The sequence below is a fragment of the Gekko japonicus genome, unplaced genomic scaffold, assembly GCF_001447785.1.
Source record: "Gekko japonicus isolate JY-2015 unplaced genomic scaffold, Gekko_japonicus_V1.1 scaffold1240, whole genome shotgun sequence".
NCBI classification, from domain to species: domain Eukaryota; kingdom Metazoa; phylum Chordata; class Lepidosauria; order Squamata; family Gekkonidae; genus Gekko; species Gekko japonicus.
The window spans coordinates 134,721-160,735 of record NW_015170313.1 but is presented as its reverse complement, the minus strand read 5'-3'; the positions used below and the strand labels follow the sequence as shown (position 1 = coordinate 160,735).

At 45.8% G+C, this 26,015-nt stretch overlaps 1 protein-coding gene across 3 annotated transcripts in view; it reads right to left on the bottom strand.

Annotated features, from left to right (window-relative positions):
* SLC25A26 (solute carrier family 25 (S-adenosylmethionine carrier), member 26) overlaps positions 1 to 26,015 on the bottom strand; it is a 160,288-nt gene that overhangs the window by 2,994 nt on the left and 131,279 nt on the right. For all 3 annotated transcript variants that reach the window (XM_015418006.1, XM_015418007.1, XM_015418008.1), the window contains 3 exons: positions 24,976 to 25,045; positions 10,619 to 10,683; positions 8,339 to 8,412 (listed from right to left, as the gene is read on the bottom strand). In XM_015418006.1, coding sequence (XP_015273492.1) covers positions 8,339 to 8,412; positions 10,619 to 10,683; positions 24,976 to 25,045 — 209 coding nt within the window. The remainder of the gene's footprint in view (positions 1 to 8,338; positions 8,413 to 10,618; positions 10,684 to 24,975; positions 25,046 to 26,015) is intronic.

Below are 26,015 nucleotides of genomic sequence, written 5' to 3'. Positions count from 1 at the left end.
TTAAATGGTAATAAAAGCAGGATATAAATATTTTAATTAAACTAATAAATTAAATGTCTCGATCGGCCAGAGGGCAAGGACCTTCCCACTTAAGGGGGGTGGGTAGGAACGGCTCTCCAGGCAAACTTTACCTCAGAGCCTTGCAGAGAAGGGAACCTATAGGCTGAGTCACAGAAACAACTCCCTCCCACATAATGGGGACATCTTGAGAGCTGCTGTGCTGCAGTGGTTAGACTAGGATCTAGGAGACTCTGCCATGGAAGCTTACTAGGTGGCCAGCCATACACTCTCAGCCTAACACACCTTACAGGGTTTTTGTGAAAATAAAATGGCAGAAAGGGAAACAACGTTATCCACTTTGGGTCCCAACAGTGGAGAAAGGTGGGGTATAAACGAAGTTAATTAATTAATTTTCCCAGCCCATATTTTGCTGCTAGAGTCCTGTCCGACTTTCTTGTGGGTCTGTTTGAGGGACAGTTTGTGAATTAAATAAATAGTGTGATTTCAAGCCCATCTGGATGGTACCATAAGCTCCCAAATATGGAGAAAGTTCTCCCTGGTTCCAGCTCCTTGGCACCTCATTGTGATCACATGGAGGAGGAGGAGGAGGAGGAGGAGGAGAAGAAGAGAATAAGAGATTGGATTTATACCCCGCCCTTCACTACCCAAAGGAGTCTCAGAGCGGCTTACAAACTCCTTTCCCTTCCCCTCCCCACAACAGACACCCTTGTGAGGTAGGTGGGGCTGAGAGAGCTCTGAGAGAAACTGCTCTTTTTCAAGAACTGCTCTGACAGAACTATGGCTTGCCCAAGGTCATCCAGCCAGGTGCAAGTGGAGGAGTGGGGAATCAAATCCGGTTCTCCCAGATTAGAGTCCGTGCACTTAACCACTACACCAAACTGGTGGTGAGAGATCCCCGACATGGTCAGAAGTTCTCTGACATTTCCAGGAACTGGTTATGGCACTGAGGACAGGTTCTAATTGTCAGTTCTGGTAGAGTCTTGGAGAGAAAGGTACGCATGATCTGCATTGTGTTCAGTCATGAGAATGAGTCTGGAGCCCATGTGATAGGAGGACTATGTAAATACATTTTGTTTAATAGGATATTGGACACTGTAAGTAAGGAGCCATCCTGAATTTGACCCAATCTGCAAAATGTCTGCATATCGAAACAGCCTTCCATTCTGACAAGAAGGAATAATGCTTCAAAATGTTCGTTTGAAGAAAGGGTAGATTTATCCTGCAGGTGCACTGGGATGTGCAAACTTCCATGTTGTCACAGTATCATGTGCGACTTTTTGGACTATCCAGGTAACTTATTTGGACTGACAAAACTTATGATTAAGGAGCCCCTTGAACAACATCCAGCCTTTTAAATTTCCTCCCTGCTTGGTTCTAAATCAGCCAGGGTGCTTGAGGCAGATTTTATAATGTGAATCAAAGAGGAAACACAAGACCATTGTAAGGTACCCATCCATCAGCCAACCAACTTTCTTCACATGTTCTGCTCTTATATAATACAAGCTCAGCTCTGGGTATTCCCTCTAGTGGGTTGCTCTGGGCTTGAAAGTAGATCAGTTCCAAATCTCTTGGAAGGTTGTCTTGTTAATTACATAAATGGATGGGAGTATTCGGTCCCAGTGTATAGAATGCCTAGATGTACCTGTTCCCAATCATTGGTCTTTAACTATTTTAAGAATTAGCCTAACATAATGCATTCAGAAAATTTGTCAGTTGTGTCATAATTCCTCCTCCCCAGTGAAACATAAATGTAAAAATCAGCACAGTACTTCTAGGCATCCTGATACATTCCCTCATAAGAACATAAGAGAAGCCAATGTTGGATCAGGCCAATGGCCGATCCAGTCCAACACTCTGTCACACAGTGGCCAGAAAATACCAGATGCCATCAGGAGGTCCACCAGTGGGGCCAGGACACTAGAAGTCCTCCCCCTGTCCCCCCCCCCCGGTACCATGAATACAGAGCATCCCTTGCCCCAGACTGAGAGTTCCTATCTATACCTTGTGGCTAATAGCCACTGATGGACTTCTGCTCCATATGCTTATCTAATGCCCTCTTGAAGCTGTCCATGCTTGTAGCCGCCGCCACCTCCTGTGGCAGTGAATTCCATGTAGAAGAAACTAGCACCTCGGTTTATTTTCCTGAAATAAAGCTTCATTAAACCAGTCAAGTGCCTTCCTAGGACCCTGCATTATTGGCGGGTCTTTGGAAACCTGATGCCAACTCTGTAACGGGCACTGATGAGTTCTGTCTCTTCCTCATTGCGCTAAGTCGGATTTCAGACTCTGTAAGAGTCTTTGCTGCCCTCGCTGTCTGCTGCAATGATCTTCCCTTCAGGACCATGGCAGGCAGATGGAAATGTTTTATGGTTTCTCTAGACAGCAATTCGCTCTATTACAGTAATTACAGCTTTAAAGCCAAGCAATTTGTTAAGAGGCATGTACTGACAGAACATTCCATGGGCAGATCTTGTGGCAGAACACCATTGTTCTCCACAGAAATGCAGTCTTCTTCCTTTAGGGTTGATTGAGACAACCTGCTGGATAAAGACCATAACCTCTAACTGGCATCTAACCATTGCTTCCACTGACGAAGGATAAGTAAGTCCTCTTGTATACTCCCCACAAATGAAACCAGTGACCAAGTCATGCCAATGAGGCTAGACCACCAAGGCTCGAGTTGCCTACGGTTTCTTTCAGCCGTGAATTAAAACAGGAGTCCAGTGGCACTTTGAAGACTAACAAAATTTCTTCCAGAATAAGTTTTTGTGAGCCAGAGCTCACTTGATCAAACACAATGGAATGCAAACCCATCATGCTGATTTATATGTAAACTAAGGAGCAAAGCCCGTTGTGGGCCTAGAAAGGTAGGGTAAGTGGGCAGGTGGAAGGAAGGAAGGAAGGAAGGAAGGAAGGAAGAGGGAAGGAAGGGGGGAAGGAACAGAGCGGGGAAGGTAGGAAGGTAGGTGTCAGGTTCCACAGCCAACAACTGAGTACACGCTTGTCAGAAAGGTTATACTTTATTGCGGAGCTATAGATGAAGTAACATGGTCACTGTTAAGAATGGCGATGTTTCTACAAGCAGAATGGGATATAGGGTATTCGTATGCACACACCCCCATCCATAGGCCAATTGTCCTGACTCCCGCGTGTGGGAGAAGGGGCCCCAGACCGTTAGAGCCGAGGCTGGGAATCGAAAGCGATCCCACGGCTACGTGATGCCTAGACACCAAACCGGCAATCTCCAAGGTCATTGATAATAAAGCAGTACAGAAGCAAAGAAGAAATGCAGCAGCGGGGGGGGTGGAGATCTGCAGTCGCAAAGGAGGGTGAACATGTACCTGAAGGAAATGTGGTCTGAAAGGGGGCACTGGAGTGTTTTTTTGGGGGGGGGGTTGAAATGTGCAGATTCTCCCTCACAGAGGAGGTGTAGTGTGCAGTTGCCTAAAAACTTCGTCTCAAAGGTGTGACTGGAGTGTTCACCTGCTTCCCCCGGAGGCCTGTATAGCCGGCTGGGGTGGGGGTGGGGAGTGCCGAAAACGGGTCTTGGTCGGTCGGCTTAGCGCCACTCCGCTGCCGCCACCCTTCAGCTGTTCACCCCGACGGCCCGTGAAGCTGGGGGGGGGGTAACGGCACAAACGGAGCTGCGGTGGCTGCCTCAGCGCCCCCACCGCTGAAGCCGGCCTTCAACTGCTTCCCCCGTCGGCCCGCAAAGTGTGTGTGTGGGGTGGAAGTGGCGCAAACGGGCATACAGCGGCTGGTTCAGCGCCGCTGCTGCTGAGGCCACCCGTCAACTGTTCCCCCCGAAGGCCTGTGAAGGCGGTGGGGGAAACTGTGCAAACGGGCCTGCGGCGTCCGGCCCATCGCCGCCACCACCGGCCTTCAACTGCTCCCCCCGTTGGGCCACTAAGTGGTGGTGGGGAAACGGCGCAAACGTGCCTGCGGTGGCTGGTTGAGCACTGCCGCCGCCCTTCAATTGCTGCCCCCGACGACCTGTGCAGGCGGCAAACAGGACTGCGCCGGCTGGCTCAGCGTCACCGCCGCCCTTCAACTGCTCCCCCCGAAGGTCGTGGAAGGGGGGCACTGAAAACGGGCACGCAGCGGGCGGCTCAGCGCTACCGCTGCCGTCCTTCAACTACTCCCCCGAAGGGCTGTGAAGCTGGGGGGGAGCGGTGAAAATGGGCCTGCAGCAGCCGATGCAGCGCCACCGTCACCGCCCTTCAACTGCTCCTTCAAAGGCTCCACTCACCCTGTCGGCAATAGTCTGTCTTCTGAGGGGACCGGGCGCAGAGGCAGGGCTGCGGTGTCTGTGTTCTGGGGTGGGACTTAGGCGATGCAGCCAATGGATAGGGAAAGCTGGGGAAGGTTTTGAGTGACAGTTCGTGCGGCCAAACACTGTTGGTGCGCATCGAACGTTGGAGGTGACAGCTTTATATATATAAGGGACAGATACAACAGAAAGGTGGGCTTAGGAGGGATATTACAAAGAGGCCAATTCAACACAAGATCCAAACTAAAGAGTAATCAGTTTGTAGGAATGTACACAAGATACTCCCAAATGGTTTTAGACAAGCAAAATGTAAAATCTAGTGTAGGAGGAAGTGAGACAAGCAGATATAATAGGAAGTTAACAAAAGAACAGCTGAAGAGGTATAATGTGTAAGAGACAAGACATACAAGGTATTAGCACCTACCGAAACCCAGGTGATTATTAAACATTGAGGGTGGGGTACATTATCTTGAATGTGTTAATGAATTCGCATTCAGCAATTTAACATTTAGTTCTCCCTTTGTAAGAGAATCAGTCATGACTATGTTCAGTTCAAACTATGACCACTTTTCAGACAGGACAGCATATCTAACAGCCATAGAGGAACCCAGATTTGGATTGTGCTACAGCATGGGATGAAGCATTAACCTGTTCCACCTTTCCCAAGCGATTTTCCAAACAGAACTTATCCCATGCCAGCAGCAGAAGGGCCACCTCTTCCCCTTACCTTGGCTCATACAGCAGGCACAAATCTGGAGGTGTGATTTCTAACCGGGAAACAAAACTAGAGGAAGGGATAACCCTAAGATCCAGCCCCAAATCCTATCCTCCCCAGTGGCTCTCTCTCCCATATTTAAGAAAGCATTAGGAGCTGATCACAAATCATTCCCGTAATAGAAAATTGGACTCTTACAACTAGATTCTAGCTATGATTACTCTGAATTCCCTCTGATTTCAGTGTAATTTATTTCCAAATGTATTTAGGACTGTAGCCATTAACAGGTCAGTTTCATCATCCATCTCAGCCAGATTCCTGTCTATAGTTCTGGCCAAGTCCCAAAATGCTTCAGTTAAACTGAATGAAATGCATTAAGATCACAGAGAACATCATGATCCGACTTCCTATACTTTAATACCTAGCAATTCCTTTGGCAAGAATCTTGGTTACAGCCTTTTGATACTTGGGCATTCCCCTCCTTTGTCTCGCAGCTTTGATTTCAGCTGTACTTTTGGCAATTGGCACAGGCAGCAGGGGAAAGGAGGAAACTGTCAAAGTGGCAAACTGACACAGCCGTATCTCTGGAGCCTGGCAAGATGGAAATGGCTGTAAAATACAGTCAGTAGGATCACAATGATATAAAACAAAATGATATCAGTACACACATAGAAACATAGAGCTGGAAGGGACCTCAAGGGTCATCTAGTCCACCCCCCTGTACAACACAGGAAACTCACAACTACACACACACCCCCAGTGACCCCTGCTCTATGCCCAGAGGAAGGTAAAAAATCTCCAGGATCCCTGGGCTCTTCGTGACCCCAAAGTGGCATTTGGTAATATCTTGGGGCATGTAAGAAAGGGCCAGGAGAGCTGAGCACTGGCTCATCCCTTCCCGCCCGCCCTCTCATGGTCTGTCTAAATTCACAGACTCAGCATTGCTGTCAGATGGTCATCTAGCCCAGGGGTGTCAAACATGTGGCCCGGGGGCCGGTTCAGGCTCCCGGAGAGCTTCTATCAGGCCCGCAGTGGAACTGGCTGTCTTCTGCTTCTTCCAGTTCTGCTGCTGCTGCTGCTGCTGCATCATCATAGGTTTGCAGCTTACAGATACACACCTGAACAGCATACTCAAGATTACAACAGCACAGAAATTTTGATGCAATAATTCAGAGCAAGAGGTGTCAGTTATCAGACACTGTTAAATAAACAAAATATTGCAAGAGTGCTAATGTTTCAAGCATGTTTTTATTTTAAGTAAAAAAAACCCCTTTTTTTGTGTCCTTTATAAAGTTTGTATCTCCGCTACCTGGCATAACATTTATGACACACATGGCCCAGCCCACCAAGGTCTCATTTATGTCAGATCCGGCCCTCATAACAAATGAGTTTGACACCCCGATCTAGCCTTTGTTTAAAAACATCCAAAGAAGGAGACCCCACCACCTCCCGAGGAAGCCTGTTCCACTGTTCAATCTATTGGTTCTGGTCTGACCTTCTGGAACAACAGAAAATAACTCTGCTCCATAATCTGTATGACAGCCCTTCAAGTACTTGAAGATGGTTATCATATCACCTCTCACTCATCTCCTCTCCAGGTTAAATATAATCAGCTTCTTCAACCTTTCCTCATATGACTTGGTCTCCAGACCCCTCACCATCTTTGTTGCCCTCCTCTGGACACGTTCTAGCTTGTCTATATCCTTTTTAAACTGTGGTGCTCCAAACTGAACACAATACTCCAAGTGAAGTTTAACTAGAGCAGAGAAAAGCGAAACCATCACTTTGTGTGATCTGGACACTATACACTATACAGCCCAAAATCACATTTGCCTTTTTAGCTACTGCATCACATTGCTGACCCATGTTCAGTGTATGGTCTACTAAGAACCCTAGATCCTTTTTAAAAATCATCTTTATTAATTTTAAATTAATGTACAATACAGCGTAATACATCTACAAGAATGTCATCTAAATGGAAAAAGTTGAAACCTACAAGGTTAACCACTTCAGATAAGAGGCCTAGATCCTCTTCACATGTACTACTGCCAAGACAAGTCTCCCCCATCCTGTAATTATGCTTTTGATTTTTCCTACCTAAACGTTAACATTGATCTCTGCTGAGATTCATTTTGTTAGTTTTAGCCTAGTTTTCTAGCCTGTCAAGATCATCCTGTATCCTGATTCTGCTGCCCAGTAACTGTTTAAACCTTCTGGGTTTTCTTAGGAGGGACCTCACAAGCACCTCCTTCCAGGCAACTGGAATGGCTCCATCACTCAATAAAGCGTTTACCAAATCAGACACTCACCCAGGCAATTCCCTCGGATTAGCTAAGCCTTTCCCTTATCTGGCCCACCCCATTCCTACACCCATTTCCCCATTTGCATGACATTAACGGAATAGTGGTTCCATTCTCCAAATGGAGTTCCAAAACTCAAGCACATAATATAATATAGAACTATCGAAACCCATCAAGCCATCTCCACCACCGTCATGGCAGCCCAGCCAACCACCAGAAAGTCCTGTCCTCATAGCAACCCAGTGGAATATATTTGTCTGGCTGCACCATTCTGAGCTTGATTGGAGGAAGCTCTTTTACCAGCTGTCAGGAATATGTATGTGTGTGTGTGTGTAACATCGGAGTTAAATTTAGTTACAATAAATTTGAATTGCCTAAACATGCTTTGATAGGATAAAGAAGCCAGTGTGGTGTAGTGGTTAAAGAGTCAGACTAGGATCTGGGAGACCCAGGTTTGAACCACTACTTAGCCCTAGGTCACCCAGCAAGCTTCCATGGCAGTCACAAACTCTCAGCCTAACCTACCACATAGGGTTGTTGTGTTTCAAGTCCATCTAAGTATTATCTCTGCTGGATGGAAGTGGTTCTCCAGGGTCCGTGGCAAAGTCAGGTCTTGCCCATCTCCTCCTCCAAGACAACAAGTAACTTGGAAAACATGGGCCTTGTAATTCTATAAATTTATTATTCTACATGAGGTCACCCAAATGAGAAAACCCAATGGATGTTATCAGACTGATGCTAGTAGTATTTCCTTCTAGCAAGACTCTCTCAGGCCCTTAGAACATTCTTCTTTTAAAGACATACATGTGTATGGAGTGTTGGACTAGATGGGCCATTGGCCTGATCCAACATTGGCTTCTCTTATGTTCTTATCCTGCATTGGGCAGGGGGTTGGACTAGATGGCCTGTGTGGCCCCTTCCAACTCTATGATTTTATTATTCATCTTCATTAAGCAAAGTAGTTTCTAAAGAGCAAACAAACAGGCCCAGGCATCATTCTTCATTGTTTTTCCCCCTTCCACTAATTCTTACCCAGGTACCCCTTGGGTTCTCCACACTCCATAGAGAGCTGGCAGTACATTCCCGGTTGCAGTTTTAGAGCCAGTCTGGAACAGAAGAAAGAAAAAGTGTGTATGAAGTTGCTTCCTATACTATGTCTGACCTCTGATGAACCACACGACTGTCTATTCTCTGACAATACCTCTCTTGTCTTAGGCAGAGGTCTTAACCGGCTCTTCCACCTGATATTCTTTAACAGCAAGGGATTAAACTTGAGAACATACACACATGCAAGCATATGCTCTACCACTGCACTATGGGCCCACAGATAAGGGGGGAAACAACCGTTCTCCTTATTACGCTATTAAAAGTCAACCATCAAAGTATTTCGGGGAAAACATCTCCAGTCCGGAGCAACATTCAGCAAGAAAACATTCAGTCGAAGAGTTATTTGGCATCTTTAAAATCAGAAGAGGGTTTGAATGGAAGACCTGCGCCTGCGTCTAGCAAAGACCTGAAAAGACCTGCGTCAGTAAAAATATCGCCAGCACCAAGCAAGAACCGCCGTGGAAAAAAGCTAAGAAGAAAAGAAGACCCTGCCGAAAATAGAGGGTGCCTGGGTAAGGAATTCACCTCCCCTGTCTATGTGCCCCTAAGTTAGAAAAACTGTACAAACTATGTAAACCACCCCGAGTCTACGGAAAGGGGCGGTATAGAAATCCAATGTGTAATGAAGCTGTTTCAAATGTCTTTCTGGATTGGCTGATTCAGTTTTCATTCTTCTCCTCCATTTCTTCATGATTTCGACATCTGTTGTGATTTTAAAAGGATCTGAGCGTTGTAACCGGTTTTAGCGCTGCAATTTAACCAGCTTAAATTTGCGCTACTGTAATTATGTGTTAGCCACTGTGTTAATTCTTTACATTGAAAAGCAAATTAAGAATATGTTAATAAATGAGTGACACTTTTTCCAAGACATGGGATGGCTCCCCATGACTGTTTAAAGGCATTTACTGAATGAATAAGGGAGGTGGTCTGGTTGTCTGGCACATTTCTGAACTTCAGGGTCCCGATTCTCATCCAGATTTTCTCAGTGTAGCACTCTGGAAGCATGGCACATTTCTCTACACATTCTAATGAAGAACCACCAGGCCCAGGAAAATTAATATTGCAACTGAATTAGGAAGATCTAGGTTTAAATCAGTTTAACATGCAACTTATCACTAAAACCAAGCTCTCTGCTGTAGGACCGGTCAGTAGCAAAAATAATGCGGATTTTAAAAACACAATCCTGGGGGAATCCAAGCTACTACAGGCCATTTATCCTAACATCTGTTCTGGGTAAATTGGTGGAAACAGTTATTCAAGACAGAACTATTAAGCATATAAAGAGGAACACGCCCTAGTGAGAAGAATCAACAGAGCTTTTGTGAGGGGAAGTCCTGCCTCACCAGCGTTTTGAAGTTCTTTGACACTGCTAACAAGTAGGGAGATAACAGTCTCCTGGTATAAATCACACATTTGGATTTTCAAAAAGCTTTTGATAAAGCCCTTCACCATGGGCTCTTGTGTAAACGCAGCAGAAACAGGATATGAAAGTAAGTCATCTTGTGAGTTAGTAACCAGTTACATGACAGCAGCAGAGGGTAGGAGTAAAGTAAGCTAAGCAGTGGAGGCTCTGTATTATGACCACTAACATTAATTTTTTCCCATAAATTATCTGGAATCAGGGGTGAGCAGTGAAGTGACCCAATTATTCAGGGTTTTGAAAACCAAACTGAATTGTAAAGAGCTGCAAAATGTTCTCTCTGGATTCAACAAGGCAACAAAGTGGCGAAGGAGGTTCAATGTAAGTGTACAGTGATGCACCATGGAGTGAGAAGTTCTAACATTCAACAGACACGGGTGGGTTCTGAACTTGTGGTGACTGACCAGGAAGGAGATATTGGTGGTCACAGTGGACAGGCCAAATGAAAACACAGGCTCTATGTGTGGTAGTGGTGAAAAGCACAAATTCTATATTAGGTATTATTGGGAAGGGAACTGAAATTGAATATATAATAGATCCAGGTGGTCAGCTGTGTTGGCCTGAAGCAGTAAAACAAATTTAGAGTCAAGTGGCACCTTTAAGACCGACAAAGGTTTATTCAAGGTATGGGCTTTTGAGTGTGCATGCCCACCTGACTCTAACGTACAAGAAAAGGGGACTGACAGAAGGCGCCAAACTCAATTTTGTTGCTACCAGGGAAAGGGCTAGCACACTTCACCCGCAAACCCGTCAGTCAGCCTCTGTGCTGTTCTTCTACCTCTTACCTTTGCCAGCATAATTCTCGTCTTGGCTACATCCAGAGGGGTGGTGACTGCAGCTGCAAATCCACCTGAGCGTATAAAAATGCCAAACACAAGCGAGACTTTGTTTGTTAAATATGCATGCTGCATGGCCCCGTGGTTCCCACAGCTTCTGCCAAAACCACTTCATTATTGATGCCCAGAGCTTGTTTCTCACTTCAGAATTTGGCCAGATTTGTCTGAAAGCCACAGCCTTGTTCTGCTGGGTTGCAGTCATCGGGGAGAGAGGAAAACTGGCACTGGACAGCTCACCCGCTGTCCAAACTCCTTTCCGTGCCCCGCCCCCCCATATCACTTCATACAAACAGTTCTCACCTTCTCCCCCACTTCTGGATTCTCATTCCCACTGCCCAAACTCTCCACCCCAGCTTAGACTCTACATCTTTGACATAAGATTGCATCCTGGGAGCAGCTAGAAGAATTCAATAACCCCAGATCCCCTCCCTACTCAACTAAGCTGACGAAGTTCGCTTCCTCAAGCCCCTCCTCGGCTCGCAAAAACACAGAAGCAAAAAACCAACGTGCTTCAGCTACTGGGGAGTAGATATGGGAGAGTAGTGAACTGCAAAAGGTATTTTGGCAAAAGAGGGAGATGTGGCAGCCTTCCACCCACGGGGGGGGGGGAGGGTCTGAAGGCAGCTCTTGCGGTGTTTCGAAAGAGCTCGCTCCAAACAGATGGGACAGTACACATTTGGACGTGTTCAGGCTAAAGGCATGGTTCTGGAACAATGCAGTGATTCCTCCCCCCTCCTGGCAGGGTGGGAGATATCTGAAGGAGGCACAACATTCCAGGGAGGTAGAATATCCTGCACCAGGAGGAGCCAAAGGCACTTTCCTCTCAGCGGCGGAGGACCGTGACCACCCAAACTACTATGCCAGTCATGGGAACGGCACAGAGACCAGGCCTTTCTGGCCACAGCAGTTCATCTCCCTTCTCCTGCCTCTTCTGCTGCTTTGGAGGAAGCATCTGTGAGCTGCTATAGCTCACTGCCAAGGTAATGTGGGATTCGAGTCCCCAACGCACACAGCAGCAAGCATGAAGAGAATTCCGCAGGCTTTCTGTCAAGCTGAAGACAGAACTGCTGGGGATGTTGGGGGGGGAATAGTGTGCCTAGGAGGAGGCCTCTGTTTGATACCAGCGGAGTAACAATAGACTAGAGCCTGACATTCCCTAAATGAATCCCCCAAATAAGCCTATTGTTCTTTGCAACTGATACCCGACAACATACTGCCACTGGATTATTTAAAATACTCTGCCGCCCTGCTTTTCTTGCAATACGAACAAGGTGACTGACAGAATATAAACACATCAATAACAGCCACAGCCAGGGTTGCCAGCTCTGAGTTGGGAAATTCCCAGAGATTTGAGGGTGGGGTTTGGGGGAGGGGAGGGAGCTCAGCAGGATATCATGCCAAAGGGCCCACTCTCCAAAGCAGCCATTTTCTCCAGGAGGACTGATCTCTGCAATATGGAAAGTTGTAATTCCAAGAACTACTCTTGGCAACTCTTGGCGCAGCTTCCTATTGGTTCTATTTATGCCACCTTTCCAAGGATGGTTCTCTCCTGCCTCCTTTACCCTCACAGCAATCCTGCGAGTTAATCAGGGAGCTTCCTGGCTGCACAGGTAAGCGCACCCCTTACCCACCATGCCTCAGAGGATACTGCAATCACACTCTTTGTGCTGATCTTGTTTCTACTACTGTTGTAAGCTGCTTTGAAGGCCATTGTTGGGTGGGCCATGCGAGAGAGGTGCACCTCATTCAGACTTTTAAAAATTAAATCTGGAACCATTAGTACATATACATATATGTTTATACCCCAGCTTCCTACCCTCAGAAGCTGGGGAATAAATCAATTTGCACATAATAAAAACAAATCTTAAGAACCACTAAAACCAACAAAATCATCAAAACAATTAAAAGCAGAACTAAAATTCAACAAAAATATAAAAGCAACCATTAAAACACTGGGCAAGAAGAAAGAGTAACAGAGGGGACACCAAACAAAACAGCAAGGTCTTCATCGCTGGACAAGGACAACAGAAGGAGATAGAGGGGTCTCCCCGGGGAGAGAGTTTTTGATGCCACAACTGAGAGGACCCTCTTGCTGGTTTCCACCCACCTAATCTCAGGGCCTCAGAAGATGTGGGCAGGCAGGTTAATACAGTGCATCACTTGCCCCAGCCTGAGAGTTCCTATCTATACCTTGTGGCTAACAGCCACTGATGGACTTTTGCTCCAGGGCCTCAGGAAGACAGTTCTCTCTCAACCCCAACTATGCAATAGCCTCTTAGGTGGCCAAGGATTGAACCTGAGACCATTAGTGAATACAGCAGGTATTCTGCCAGAAGTCTGTCACTGAGCTGAAAGTCTTTCCCAGGGAACACCCATCTCATATATGTTCCTGGCAGCTAACCACCAGTTAAGACACAGGTTGCAATAATTCACATCAGCTGAAACTTCTGAAAGGTTTTCAAGGGCTGCAACATGTAATTAGCGAGTTGGGCTGATGATCGACCTGGATGCAAAGTTTTTGTAGGTAAGGGGGTTACACAAGTCACACCCTGGAACTATTACATCAAGACTAGACCAAACTCTCGCTAGGTTTTTTATAAGCCCAAATGGATACTGAATAACCATGCTGGCTTTGAGGAACGGCATGTATGTTGAGAGAGATGGGGCGTTATACCCATTTCACCCACAGCAATCCTATCACCTCTTTCAAGTTAAAGAATGCTGAATTGTATGCCAGAGTGCTTAGGGCCAGGGACTGAATTTGCTGCTCTTCTACAGCTATTAAACACTGTGCTGAATACGGGATAGAAGGGAAAAGCAATGAGAGGTTAAAAAGAAAGTTCCTTTGTACAGAGTATGTAGCGAATCCAGAGCCAAGACCAGGGGTACGTGTTCCAAAAAGTTCAGCCCAACTCATTGTCTTGGGAAGTATCTATAAATAGTTGACTTTTCCTCCCAGTTTTATGGAATATAGAAAGCTTGTTCTTTTCCAAAGTGTAGGCGAGGGAGAGATATTTAAATCTGGAAGTGATAGAAAATCAGTCCCCCCCCCCCAAATGGCTCTGAACAAGCCTCGAAAGGTCCCTTGATGGCCTTAGTTTTGCAGAGCTTAACCCTGTACTTAGATAGGTAAAACGAGATACACAAAATAATGAAACGTTGCTAATAGAGCAACATGTATGATGTGGCTCATTGCTCTTAAATCAAGGTGTCCTTGATGCCATGGATTCTCCAGATACTGAGTAGCTGAGGCCCGTGAAAGGACAGGTTGTCCATGGGCTTTAGATTCTACTCTGGAAATGGAAAAAAAAATTCTTGACCAATAAGAAATAGGAAAATACAAACATGCTAACTTAACTAGCCCACCTGGGGATTCACTAATATTCTCAACAAACCAGAGTCAAGAAAGACTTCAGAGGAAGTCACTGGTAATGAGACTGTTTTGACAACTCCAGCTTTGGCCCAAGGCAATGGCAACATCAGTGCCTCCCGGGGTAAGGATGTACTGGCTTTATTTCTGTGTGGAAACCATCAAGCGGTGCTGCAAACACTTAACTCATAGGATGGATGAATGCCCGTCTTGAGAGACCAGACTACACTACCTCAGCTCCCTTGGCACAGCTGAGGTGAATCTATGTTTATGAAACCCACGTACTAAGCAAAGGCAGACAAGGAACAAGAACCGTGTAAATTTTGTAGTTGAGGCAGAATGGATGAAGATGTCTGAAGTTTCATAGGTGTGCTTCTGGGGGGAAAAACCTCCTTACATGACAGGAATGCAGCAAGTGAAGAACATAAGAGAAGTCATGTTGGATCAGGCCAATGGCCCATCCAGTCCAACACTCTGTGTCGCACAGTGGCCAAAAATACCAGGTGCCATCAGGAAGTCCACTGGCAGGGCCAGAAAGGGAAGTTATGAGAAACTTGAGGCAGACTAACAGTGTAATCCTACACTTCTCACATCAACTGGAACACTACAGGACTTCAACTAACTCTCTGACACCTGTGTATCTTTAAGAACTGCAAGGGGACAAAAGTCTTGACTAGTACAATCAGGTCAAATGGCTTCTTCCTCCCATGACACAAGCGGCTCTCAGGAGAGGGAGAAGATTCTTCCTCATTGCTGCTGCAGGCCCCTCCTGTGTTGCATTTTGCTTAGCAACCCTCCGGAAGGAGTCTCAGGACTAACGGCAGGAAAGAGAGGAGGGGAAAGATCTGCTCCATCAATGCCTTCTGCAAGTTTTTCTGCTTAACCCAAGACAAACGATGGATGAAAAGACCGGAGACATTCAAACAATGGGCACAGAAGTTCTGCGGGTGACTGCACTGCATCCGTGGAAGAGCTACTCAGCCGTCTCCACTTTTAATGCAGGGGACTGGAATGAAAAAGGCCCAAACAAAGAATAATTTCTCCACCAAATTTCCTTAGGAAAACACCTGACTGCTGCTGAATAGATAGTAGGTAAATCCCACTGAAAGCGTGAGGTGGGCAGATGGGAGCGAAAGAGAGCGAGTGGAGTCTGCTTTTCAGGACCCCCAGGGAAATAAAAACCGCATAGTTTTCATGCCACCCAAGACCATCACATACAAAGTACATTTTCATAGGTAATACAGAGATCGATGGGCTGTATCCAGGCCCGTAGCTACGGTGGGGCATTCTGGGGCTCTGCCCCCTCAAATGTGAGGCATGCCCCACAACAGCTGTTGCCCCTATCCTCCCTCCCTCCCCTCCTGTGACATTAAAAGGGCCCTCCAGCTGATTGGTGGGAGCATGTGACCTGCTGATCAGCTGGAAGACCCTTTAAATCTTGCAGCCGCCCCTTTCCCTCCCCTACTCCAAGATTTAAAGGGCCCTCCAGGTGATCAGTGGGCCCTTGAAATCTTGCAGGAGGTGAGAGAGAGGGGCAGCTGCTGGCTGCATGCCTTCCCTGAACTCCAAGCAGCAAATTCACCACTTGGAGCTCAGGCGCAGGCAGCCCCCGCTTAAAAAAATATATTAAAGGGTTCCCTTTAAATGCTATTTTTCTAGCAGGGGCTGCAAAATCACCACTTGGAGTTCAGGGAAGGTGTGCAGCTAGCATCCAGCCCCTCCCTCACCTCCTGCAAGGGAGAGGGGCGGCTGCACTCCTTCCCTGAATTGCAAGTGGTGATTTTGCCACTTGGCGTTCAGGCGTGGGCAGCCCCCGCTTGAAAAAAAATTAAAGGGTTCCCTATAAACAGTGTTTTTCAAGTGGCAGCTGCCCGCACCTGAAAGCCAAGTGGCGAAATCACCGCTTGGAGTTCAGGGAAGGTGTGAGGGAATTAGATAAGCATATGGAGCAGAGATCCATCAGTGGCTATTAGCCACAAGGTATCGATAGGGGCTCTGGGGCAAGTGATGCTCTGTCTTCTTGGTGCTTGGGGGGGGTCAACAGTGGGAGGGTGAGTATCACTGGTTCCCCTTCTTGTTAGCTATCTAGATTGAAAACATCTACATACAATCTCTTCATGCTGGAATCATACCGCTGTCCTTTCTATGCCAACAATAATAATGTTCCCTAGAAGTGATATTGATCATCTCCACTTACTAAGAAAATTAGGTGGAAGATGTCTCCAAAAAGTTAAGCAAGCAGTTGAAGAAGAAAAACGAGCACTGAATGACTACACCAAGAAAAGCAAAGAGAACCTCCTAGTTGAAGTATAGAAGGCAGGCTTATTTAAGATTACAGAAATCAAAGATCACAAAAAGATTGCAATCAAAACTAACTTGCGCAATTGGAAACAAAAGCACTTGCATGGGCAATATCTATAAGACACAGAGAATAAACTTGATAATGAAAACACCTGGAAGTGGTTCCAAAATGGGCATGTGAAGAAATGGAAGGACCCATTCTAGCTGCACTGGAAATTAATAGTGTGAAAGCCAAGATTCAGAAGATGAGTGATAACAGCAAATGTCGACTTTGCAAGACAAAGGATGAAAAAGTAAAACTGCTCAAACTGACTATAGAGAACTTCACGAAAGAGCTGCAGCTGTGTTGCATCAGGATCTTTGCAAGAAGTATGGCTTACCATCAGCCAGAAATGCACGGGAGCATAAACAAGACAAAAATCACAGAGAATGATGAAACAAAGATTGTTTGGAACTTTGACTGCAAAACAGATAAACACCTGGAGCATAACACCTCTGATATCACAACTGTAGAAAAAAAATTAGAAATAGGGTTTGGCTCATTGCCACTGCAATCCCAGGAGACAACAGAATAGAAAAGAAAGAAAGGAGAAGATCACAAAATTCTAAGACCTAAGAACAGAGTTACAGCACCTCTGGGAAAAGGTTACCATCGTCCCAGTTACCATCAGAGCCTTTAGAGCAGTGCCTAGAAGTCTCAAGAAACACCTGGACATTCTGGGCATTCAGCTCCAGAAGACAGTGTTGCTTGGAACAGCAAGAACCCCGCAAAAGATACCCCTGCAATTCCCAAGAACTTGGGTAGATCTCGAATTATAGAACACCATCTACCGGTCAAACATCTGATTGCGACATCATCATCATCTGATACTCAGTTCCTGATATATCTAATTCCAACCAATAGGAAGAAAATGCTACCTGTCCCATTGACCCATGTCAAGGCAGAACTATGCTTTAAAGCTTAAAAGGTGCTTTCCTTTTCAACCTGCCCATCTCCTTGTCTGTGCACTGCTAAAAGAATGGCTACCTGCTCCCCACAGCCTGATTTGCACCATTGAAAGAAGATGTACATCACCCTGTGAAATCCCTGGCACTAGAGTAATTGGGATTTAAGAATCTCCTCATTTGTACTACCTGGTAGGTAACATCTAATGTTTGTGTGATCCATAAGAACAGCTTTATAATGTCCTTAAGAGATCTGATGAGTCTATAAAAGGATGAGTCCAGTCAAGAGGCAGAAACCTAGAGACTGGGCATTTCATCTGCAATCATTTATCCAATTTGGGTCTAGAAGGACTGTTTTGAGCATCTGTAAAGAGTCAGTTCTAAGAGCAGATTTCATCATTGTCTTTATACCTTGTATGGGAAAGGAGACTCTCAAATGCAGCATTGTAAACCTATCAGGGCTAATTAGATCAGAAAGGAAACCAAAGCAACCATCCAGGTTTATTGCAGAAAAAGCCATCACTAACATTTCATTGCTCACAATCTTCATTCCCAATAGATCTCTGCCTCTTCAGCCCACCTTTGATTAACAAAGGCATATAGCTTTATAGGTATGATGGACTGCGAAAGACAACAGCTTTCAACAAGGTAATTTCAAAGTCCTGCTGCAAATCTTGTGTGCTATAAGAAACGCAAGGATTGATTATATCCATAATCCATCCAGTAAAATAACCTTGGGCCAAACAGATAGAACAACCCTCAGTCATGTACACTTGTAATGTATCCTGACCTCCTTCGGGAAGTCAACAAAGGAACTGACTCACTGGATCAGGCCAGCACGTTTTCACGGCCTTCAGCGCACACAGGCTTACTCAGCTGCCCCAATGGAATTCAAATCAAACCAAAGTGCATCTATTCCAGCATTTTGTTGCCTGTGGGAGCCAGCCACGTGCCACGTGCAATGCATGAAGGGGATAGCCTTGACCAGTTTTTCCCCAGCATCTGGGAGTTGGAGGCATCAGGCCTCTGCAAGTGGGATTTCCAATTATAGCTATGGAGACTGATTACAATGACTACTTCTCTGGCTGCAATGCCAATCGGCAACCTTTGACTAAGTGAGGGAAGGGTGTAGAGAAGACAACAGATAGGAACCTGAGGGAAGGAAAGACAACTCAGGGGCCGTGGCTGAGTGGCGGACCATCTGCTCGACATGCAGAAGGTCCCTAGTTCAATCCCTGGCATCTCTGGTTCAAAGGATCAGGTGGAAGGTGATGTGAAAGACCTTCATCTGAGACCCTGGAGAGCTACTGCCAGTCTGAGTAGACAATCCTGACTGGATGGACCAAGGATCTGGTTCAGTAAAAGGCAGAACCATTTAATGGGCATGTGGAGGCAGAATTTCACATCTCAGTATGAGCCACCAGTCAACTGTTTGGCTACAAGCTTCTATCTAGTTTTTATCTGAAAGGTGGCATCTCTGGTTCTTTGTTGTTTGTGTACCTATTAGACAGCAACACATCAGTGAACAGCTGAAGTGCCATAGAAAGTTTACTTCAGTGATTGCAATTTTACAGGCAGGAAAAAGAGGAAAGCAAGAGAGACAGAGATGGCGCTGGTCATTTAACTAAGCACTAACGTTTGTTTACCCTTTGCCAAGTACGCAATATTATGATTAAAAAGAAACGAGACAGTAATTTTTCTTGGTTAATGAGGGAGCTCCAAACAGGAGGGTGCATTTGTCTTGTTTAATGTTTTTTCTCTCCTCTGACCTCTAAGAGGCTTTAAGTAAATTTTGTGGTAAAGCAAAGAACATGAGCGGTTAGGGAGTCTCGGATGGTTATAGTGTCTGAGTACACTCTTTGTGGTATTGGCAACACCGCTGTGATTAAGGATTGGATAGCTGTTTGGGATTATACACTTTTATTTTCATTCCAGGAGACCAGCAAACATGCTGATGAATGTAAGTAATACATATAAATTTACAATGTGGTATCAGAATTTGGACTACCTACCCTAGCTTAATTTCTGAGACACCTTAAGTTTCAGACATCAATTAAAACCTTTCTTGTTTAATTCAGACTTTTGGCAATGTTTGAATTGATATTCTCTAAGCACAGGTGGCTCTTATTTTATTTGTGGAATTATTAATTGTTTAATTGATTACTTTTCATCATGTTGGAGATCTCTCTCAGCTAGAAAAAAATGCCCATAAGCATGTTTGTTTTGATTTTGGCACACATGCCCATTTTCCCTTATGATCTATTCGCAATGCTATATATGAGTAAGTTGACAAAAACCTGGCTGAGGAAAGGTTCAAGCTGACACACAAAATGGATCTTACACAATTCCACAGCCCATTCCCCGAGAAGGATGTACACTAATTCCTGCCATAGGACAAGGGCAAGTTACCACATGGAATATTTTCATGTTATTTATTTATTTACACTATTTATATCCTATCTTTCTCCCAAATGGGGACTCAGAGCAGTTTATATCATTCTCCTCTCCTCTATCTTACCCTCGCAACAACCCTGTGAGGTAGGTAAGGCTGAGAGTCTCTGACTGGCCCAAGGTCACCCAGCAAGCTTCCATGGCACAAGTGGGGACTCGAACCTGGGTTCCCCAGATCCTAGTGTGACATTTTAAACTACACAACGGTGGCTGGAAGCCACTATGTGTGCTTGTGTACTGAGTCTGACTCTACAAGGAGCCCCACCCCCTTTCCAGGGAGGTTCCCACTCCTGTAGCACCAGTATCCACAGAGAAGCACCGTTATTGGCCTATGGCACACCTCTTAGGCACAAATCAATCAATCAATTATCATATGACAGTGTGTGTAGTATAGCCAGGAGATCCTAAGATTGTACCACAGCCAGAAGTTCTATCTCTTTTAGTGTTATGCACCACTAGGTGGCGAGCTAGACTTGTTTTTAAGCAAGAGACGTTTCAGGGTTGGTTCGCCATTGCCTGCCTCTGTGTCACGCCCCTGGTATTCCTTGGAGGTCTCCCATCCAAATACTAGCCAAGGCTGACCCTGCTTAGCTTCTGAGATCTGATGAGATCGGGCTAGCCTGGGCTATCCAAGTCAGGGCTCTTAGACACTCAGTCCCAGGAAAGTGTTCATAGGATTGCTCCGCAAGCTCTCCTGAGACTTCAACAGGATTCTGAGCAGATCTTCTTAGGATGGACCTATTAAACTAGATCACTTAACATATGCCCAAATTATGCATGACAGGGGAGCCACTTATTCACCTGTCTGCTTTTAGCGTCAAAATAAATGTGCAGTGAGAAGGGCTGAATCTTCCTTTCCCCTTGCTTGTCACTTCACAGACTTTTTCTCCCAAGCCTTGCTTGATTTCAGTTTTGGAGCTGAGCTGGGAAGAAAAGCACTTGAAGGACAGGAAAGTAAGGCACGGGAAGGAGTCCACTGCGATCAGCTCCACGCCTCTTGGATGCAAAAAAGAAAAGAAGAAACGAAAAAGAAAACTCTCCACCACCACCCCTTCCTTGATACGTAAACAAGGCAGAAACATGCAGCACGAATCAGTGGATGTGATTTCCCCTGACTAGTTTGAACCACTGAACATGTAAAACCTTTCAGGCACTCTACTGGGAACTGAAATGGCAGGTATTCTGGATTAAACAAACTCAGAACACAGGTGTGCTTTTGCAGCTATGGCACACACACACATTGCCATAGGTACCGGGAGACAAAAATCTGCAGCAACATTTGCATTATCTACGTTCGACGTGGCATTTGGCCTCAGAATTTGTTTTCCTCTTCTCGTAGGCTCTGCTGTACAAACACCTCTATCTTCCTCTCTTCTGGGGTCTCAAGGGAATTGTCCACACTCCATTTGGCAGTTAAGCCAAATTTAATCTTGTGATCTTAACACTTTAGAAGTCAGCTTTCTGTACTCGGAGTGCTTATTGGGAGGGCGAAAAAAGCTAGAAAGCAACAAAAAGGTTTTCAGAAACATTAAAGGCTATCGCTGATATTAACTAACAGACAATGTTAATAGGTGTGCATCTATAGGCCATGATGCGATGCAGTACTGAAGCAGAGACACCCCCTTCTTTAAAGGCCTACGTATTTGGCGTATATGCATAGCTGTTGATGAAGAACAGTTCCCCCTTCACTTTAAGAGAGGGCGTAGCTCAGCATGTACACAACTTTATGTGCAGCCCTTTCCAGAAGATTACTAGGAAGCTCCTGCTAGGAGAGGCCCATCAAAGGAGGCTTGCGGCCAGAAGCTGTGTATAAGAAGAACTAAGGGTACACCCAAGGTGGGGGGGAGGGCGAGGAGATCGATGAAAACCAGCCAGAACCTAAATACAGCTAGCCAAGTACGCTTTATGAAATTTGAAAGGACTTACTTTTGCACCTTTTAAAATCAAGCACCACTGCATGTTTATAGCCAGTCCTGAAAGATGGGAGCAGGTTTCACCTTTACTGAGCAGTTAGGCAGAGTGTTGCCCTGCGTGCCTTCTGTCATTTTGGCACAAGTAACACTTAAAAAAAAAAACTGAAAATTTGCATAAGGGCCTTAAAGGAGCCAGAGGGTTGTCGTGGTTAGGATCAGGGAGAGCCAGGTTCAAATCCCCACTCTGCCATGGAAGCTTGTTAGGTGACTTTGGGCTGGTCTCAGCCTAACCTACTTCACAGGGTGATGGTTAGGAGAGTAAGAGGGAGGTAGGGGAGAATGAGGTAAGCCACTTTCTCCCATTGGGGAGAAAGGTGGCCCAACGAAGCTTCCGGAAACACAGGAATCTGATGTTATCAGGTAACTGTAGGCTTCCCTGCCCCCAGGTGGGGGCAAGGGATCTCCTGCTTTTGTAGACTCAGGCCCACCACCCACCCTCCAAAAGACATCCCTCGACGAGGTTGTCGATGCAATGACATCACTTCCAGAAGTTTCTAAAGTGACATCCCTGCCCACCCCTGGAATGCCCCCTAAACCCCCCCACTGGCAGCAGGTAAGGACCTGGCAACCATAGCTTAACCGAATGCCAAGCAGACATGATACATACATTAAATGTACTGCATGTTAAAGGAGATTTAAAAAATAGAAAGAAAAAAAGCTACAGCAAGTGACTTCATACACTGCTGTTACGTAGCATCTAGTTATTCAACCAACTATTGAGGGGAGGTGTATATGAACACTTCATCTGGATATATTTGCATTTTAAAAACCTCATTCAATCTTTTAAGGGCATCAAGGTATAGTCAGTCAATCTTTGTTATGGCTCATAAGCCATACCGTACAAGGTACAGTGCTTAAAGTGTTGGAGTAAGATCTAGGAGACCTGGGTTCAAATATCCACTCTGCCACAAAGTTCAACTTTAAGCCTGCCATTTTATCTTACCCTCACCTATCTCATAGGGCTGTTGAGACGATAGTGGGAAAGAAAGAACTATGGATGCCACCCAGAGCTCCTCGAAGGAGTGTAGGATGAAAATGCACTAGACAGGAGAAATCTTGAAGACATGACCCAAATTTGTGTTAGGAAATTCAACCACCATGATTCCCTCAGAACACTCTTGTGGAAATAGCGTATTTCTCAAAAGTCCCAGCAGAACTCAGAGCAGTGATCTTCATAGAAAAGGCATGAAAAGGTTTAAGATTAAGTCCACATCACAGGCAGAAACTCTCACACAAAGAAACCACCAAATGAAGCCGTTTCTTAGAGACTCATAAACGGTGGGTGGGGAGGTAACAGTAGAAAGGACTCCCAAATCCCTTGAAGTGAAATGAAAGGACTGAAAGGGGCATCAGTCGGAAGGAGCTAAGAGTCATCATAAAAAGAAGATGATGACCACAGCTGCCTCATAGGTGGTATCAAATGAAACAGGTGTGCCAAGGGAAGCCTAAGAAACTCAGAAGGCGGGAGCACATGGGAAACAAAGACTGGAAGCCATAAAAAGAGGCCAGGGCTTCATGGGTTTTAGCGAACACAACAGCTCCAGGCAGCAAGAATTCAAGGATGGCAATGGAGGGGACACACAGGCAGCTGGATACAGGACACCAACAAAAGAACCCTAAAACATGTCTATGTGGGAAAAAGACTCACTGATTTCAACACAACACACTTCCAGGAAACACAGTGTTATTTAAAGGAAACACAGTGTTACGGCCCAGGCATCTAGAGGCAACAACCATGAGGATTTGGAGTAGTACAACGGCCAGAAACAAGGACAAATGCCCAAATTGTGTGTGTGTGTGTGTGTGTGTGTGTGTGTTAAGTGCCATCAAGCCACTTCTGACTTACGGCAATCCAATGTCTTCCAAAATGTCCTGTCGTTAACGGCCTTGCTCAGATCTCGCAAGCTGAGGGATATGAGTCCATCCATCTCCTGTTGGGTCTTCCTCTTGTCCCGCTGCCTTCAACTTTTCCTGGCATTACTGTCTTTTCCAGTGAGTCTCGTTTTCTCAGGTAGGCACGCATTACTTAACGTGGTGTTCAGTTGTCAAGTAGCTATTAGTAGGTGCACCAACCTCAAGGTGGAGCCTCAAGCTCTCCCAGAATTACAGCTGTTACCCAGAGTAGAGTACCCAGTTCCCCCGGAGAAAATGGCAGCTTCAGAGGGTGGACTTTATGGCATCGTACCCCTGCTGATCTCCCCCCCCCTCCCCAGGCTCTGCCCTCAGATTCCCAGGAATTTCCCAACGCAGGGTTGGCAACCTGATCTATTAAGTGTCTTACACAATCCCCCCCCCACTTGCATGGTTGCACCATGTACTCCATAAATCCTGCCATTGTAAAATGTCAGCTAATATTAAAACAGGTCAAAATTCACTCTGGAGTAATCCAAATCTGCTATTATTACTATAGTCACAATTTCACCATTAACCGCTTAGGAAGCTTACACCCTACGTTCACTTCCTTCTGGAAAACAGATTTTGCCACTCCATCTTCAGGCGCCGCTAACCTATTTCTATCAGACCATTAAGTCTCTCTCTCTCCCCCCCCCTTCCCTGCTCCTTGTCAGACGTGTGGGATGAGCCACTTGTGACATCTTAAAGGAAATTATTTTAAAGCAGGCTGTTATAATAAGGCAAGGTGGCTCTTTAAGAATTCAATTAACTTCCAGCTTGTTTTGCCATAAATCGTCCAAGAGCACGTCCTGCCACTCTTCATTCCAGGGATAGTGTCCAGAGACTGCCCAGATGTTTCAGCCTCCGGTTCTCCTCCGTGGAAAGTTTCCGCCTGGAGGCTGCTGCATTTAGACATTCTGTTCTCCTGACTCTACTTAATCTAGAGCGCTTGTCAGAGCTGTCACATGAACAGTGAATCATGGGCCCTCTCTGAAAGCCCTCAAGAGTCGCTCAGGGCAGACAGCTGCACAGACCTGCACCCAAACGTGGTCTCTCCCTACCGAGGGTTTTTACAACCCAGCCTTCGGATAATCCCTGAGCCTGACTGACAGGACCTGTTTGTTCAATAACAGAAATTTGTCAAAAACAAATTGGCTGTCTTTCAAACGGACACCCTTGCCTAGCCTGCCTGCCTCACCCCTTCTGTTTCCCCTTCCACACGACGACCGCGACAGCCATTTTCTCCCTTCTAAACAAACTGGAATTATGAAGGAATGTTGCTGCACGGCTAGCCTTAACAGATTTGCACATTTTCCCCTCCTCCCCTCCTTTCTTCTTTAGCATTTCCCAGGATAACATATAATCCTTTGCACCTGCAAAAGCTCCACAGACTGCTGACTGCCAAGAATCGACCACGTGTCCTTGCTTCCATGACCAGAGATCCTGTGTTTAAAGAGATAGGAGGGAGGCTGGTTATTACAAAGTTAGAGACTGTCCTGTTTCTCTAATGCTAGCTAGCTAGAGAGGATGCGAAGAGATGGTAGGGTTTTTTTTGTGGCATTTTCAATATGTGGGAAGTCTTACCCCCCCCCCCCCATAATAGATGGATTGGGAAAGATAACAGGAACTGAAAGAGATCAGGGTAGGCATGTTTGCAGAGGGTTAAACTACATATTCATTTCAGCCTGGAGCAATGCAGTTTTTCAAATATAGTGTGGATCTCTCTCTCTCTCTCTTGGGAAGATAATACAATGCAAAGAAAAAGAAAAGAACATTGGAAAATTATCACCAGAAACTTCCACTCCAAATGTACGTGCCAAACAAAGCTATTTCCGAAAGGCAGTCTCCAGTTTACTTCATGCACAGGAACCTTGCCCTGAAGTGAGGAGACCAGTGGGGACGACACGTTACAGGCACCACCCTCCCCATGGGTCCATCTCAGATATAAGGCAGATCCAGTGCTGCTGCTGCTGCTCCTCACGGTTTTCTGACCCGGGATGTAACATATCCACAAGGTAAAGTAGTGGCCCTTCAGAAGTGGCCCATCAAAGCAGCCCCAAAGGTGTCTAAGTCTTGCCTTATTATTAATAAATAGCGCAATAACAAGTGCTTCATGAAGAGTGATTTTGGGTTGGAACCTAGCTAAATCCCATGCATGGAAGCACAACTTCCCTGTTTCCCATTCCCACTGCAGCCCAAAATGCCTTATCCCCCCCCCCCCACACACACAATGCTATTCCTCTGGGATGGGAGACACCAAGGAGCAAGCATGAAGGGAAGTTGGAATGCTACCATGATGGGGTGGAGGGTGATCAGCAAACAAGGAGCTTTCCCATAGGATTCAAACCCATGATTGCCTTCCATTGAACTGGATCCTGAGACTCTTCTACGAAGTCGTCCTTCAACAGAGAAG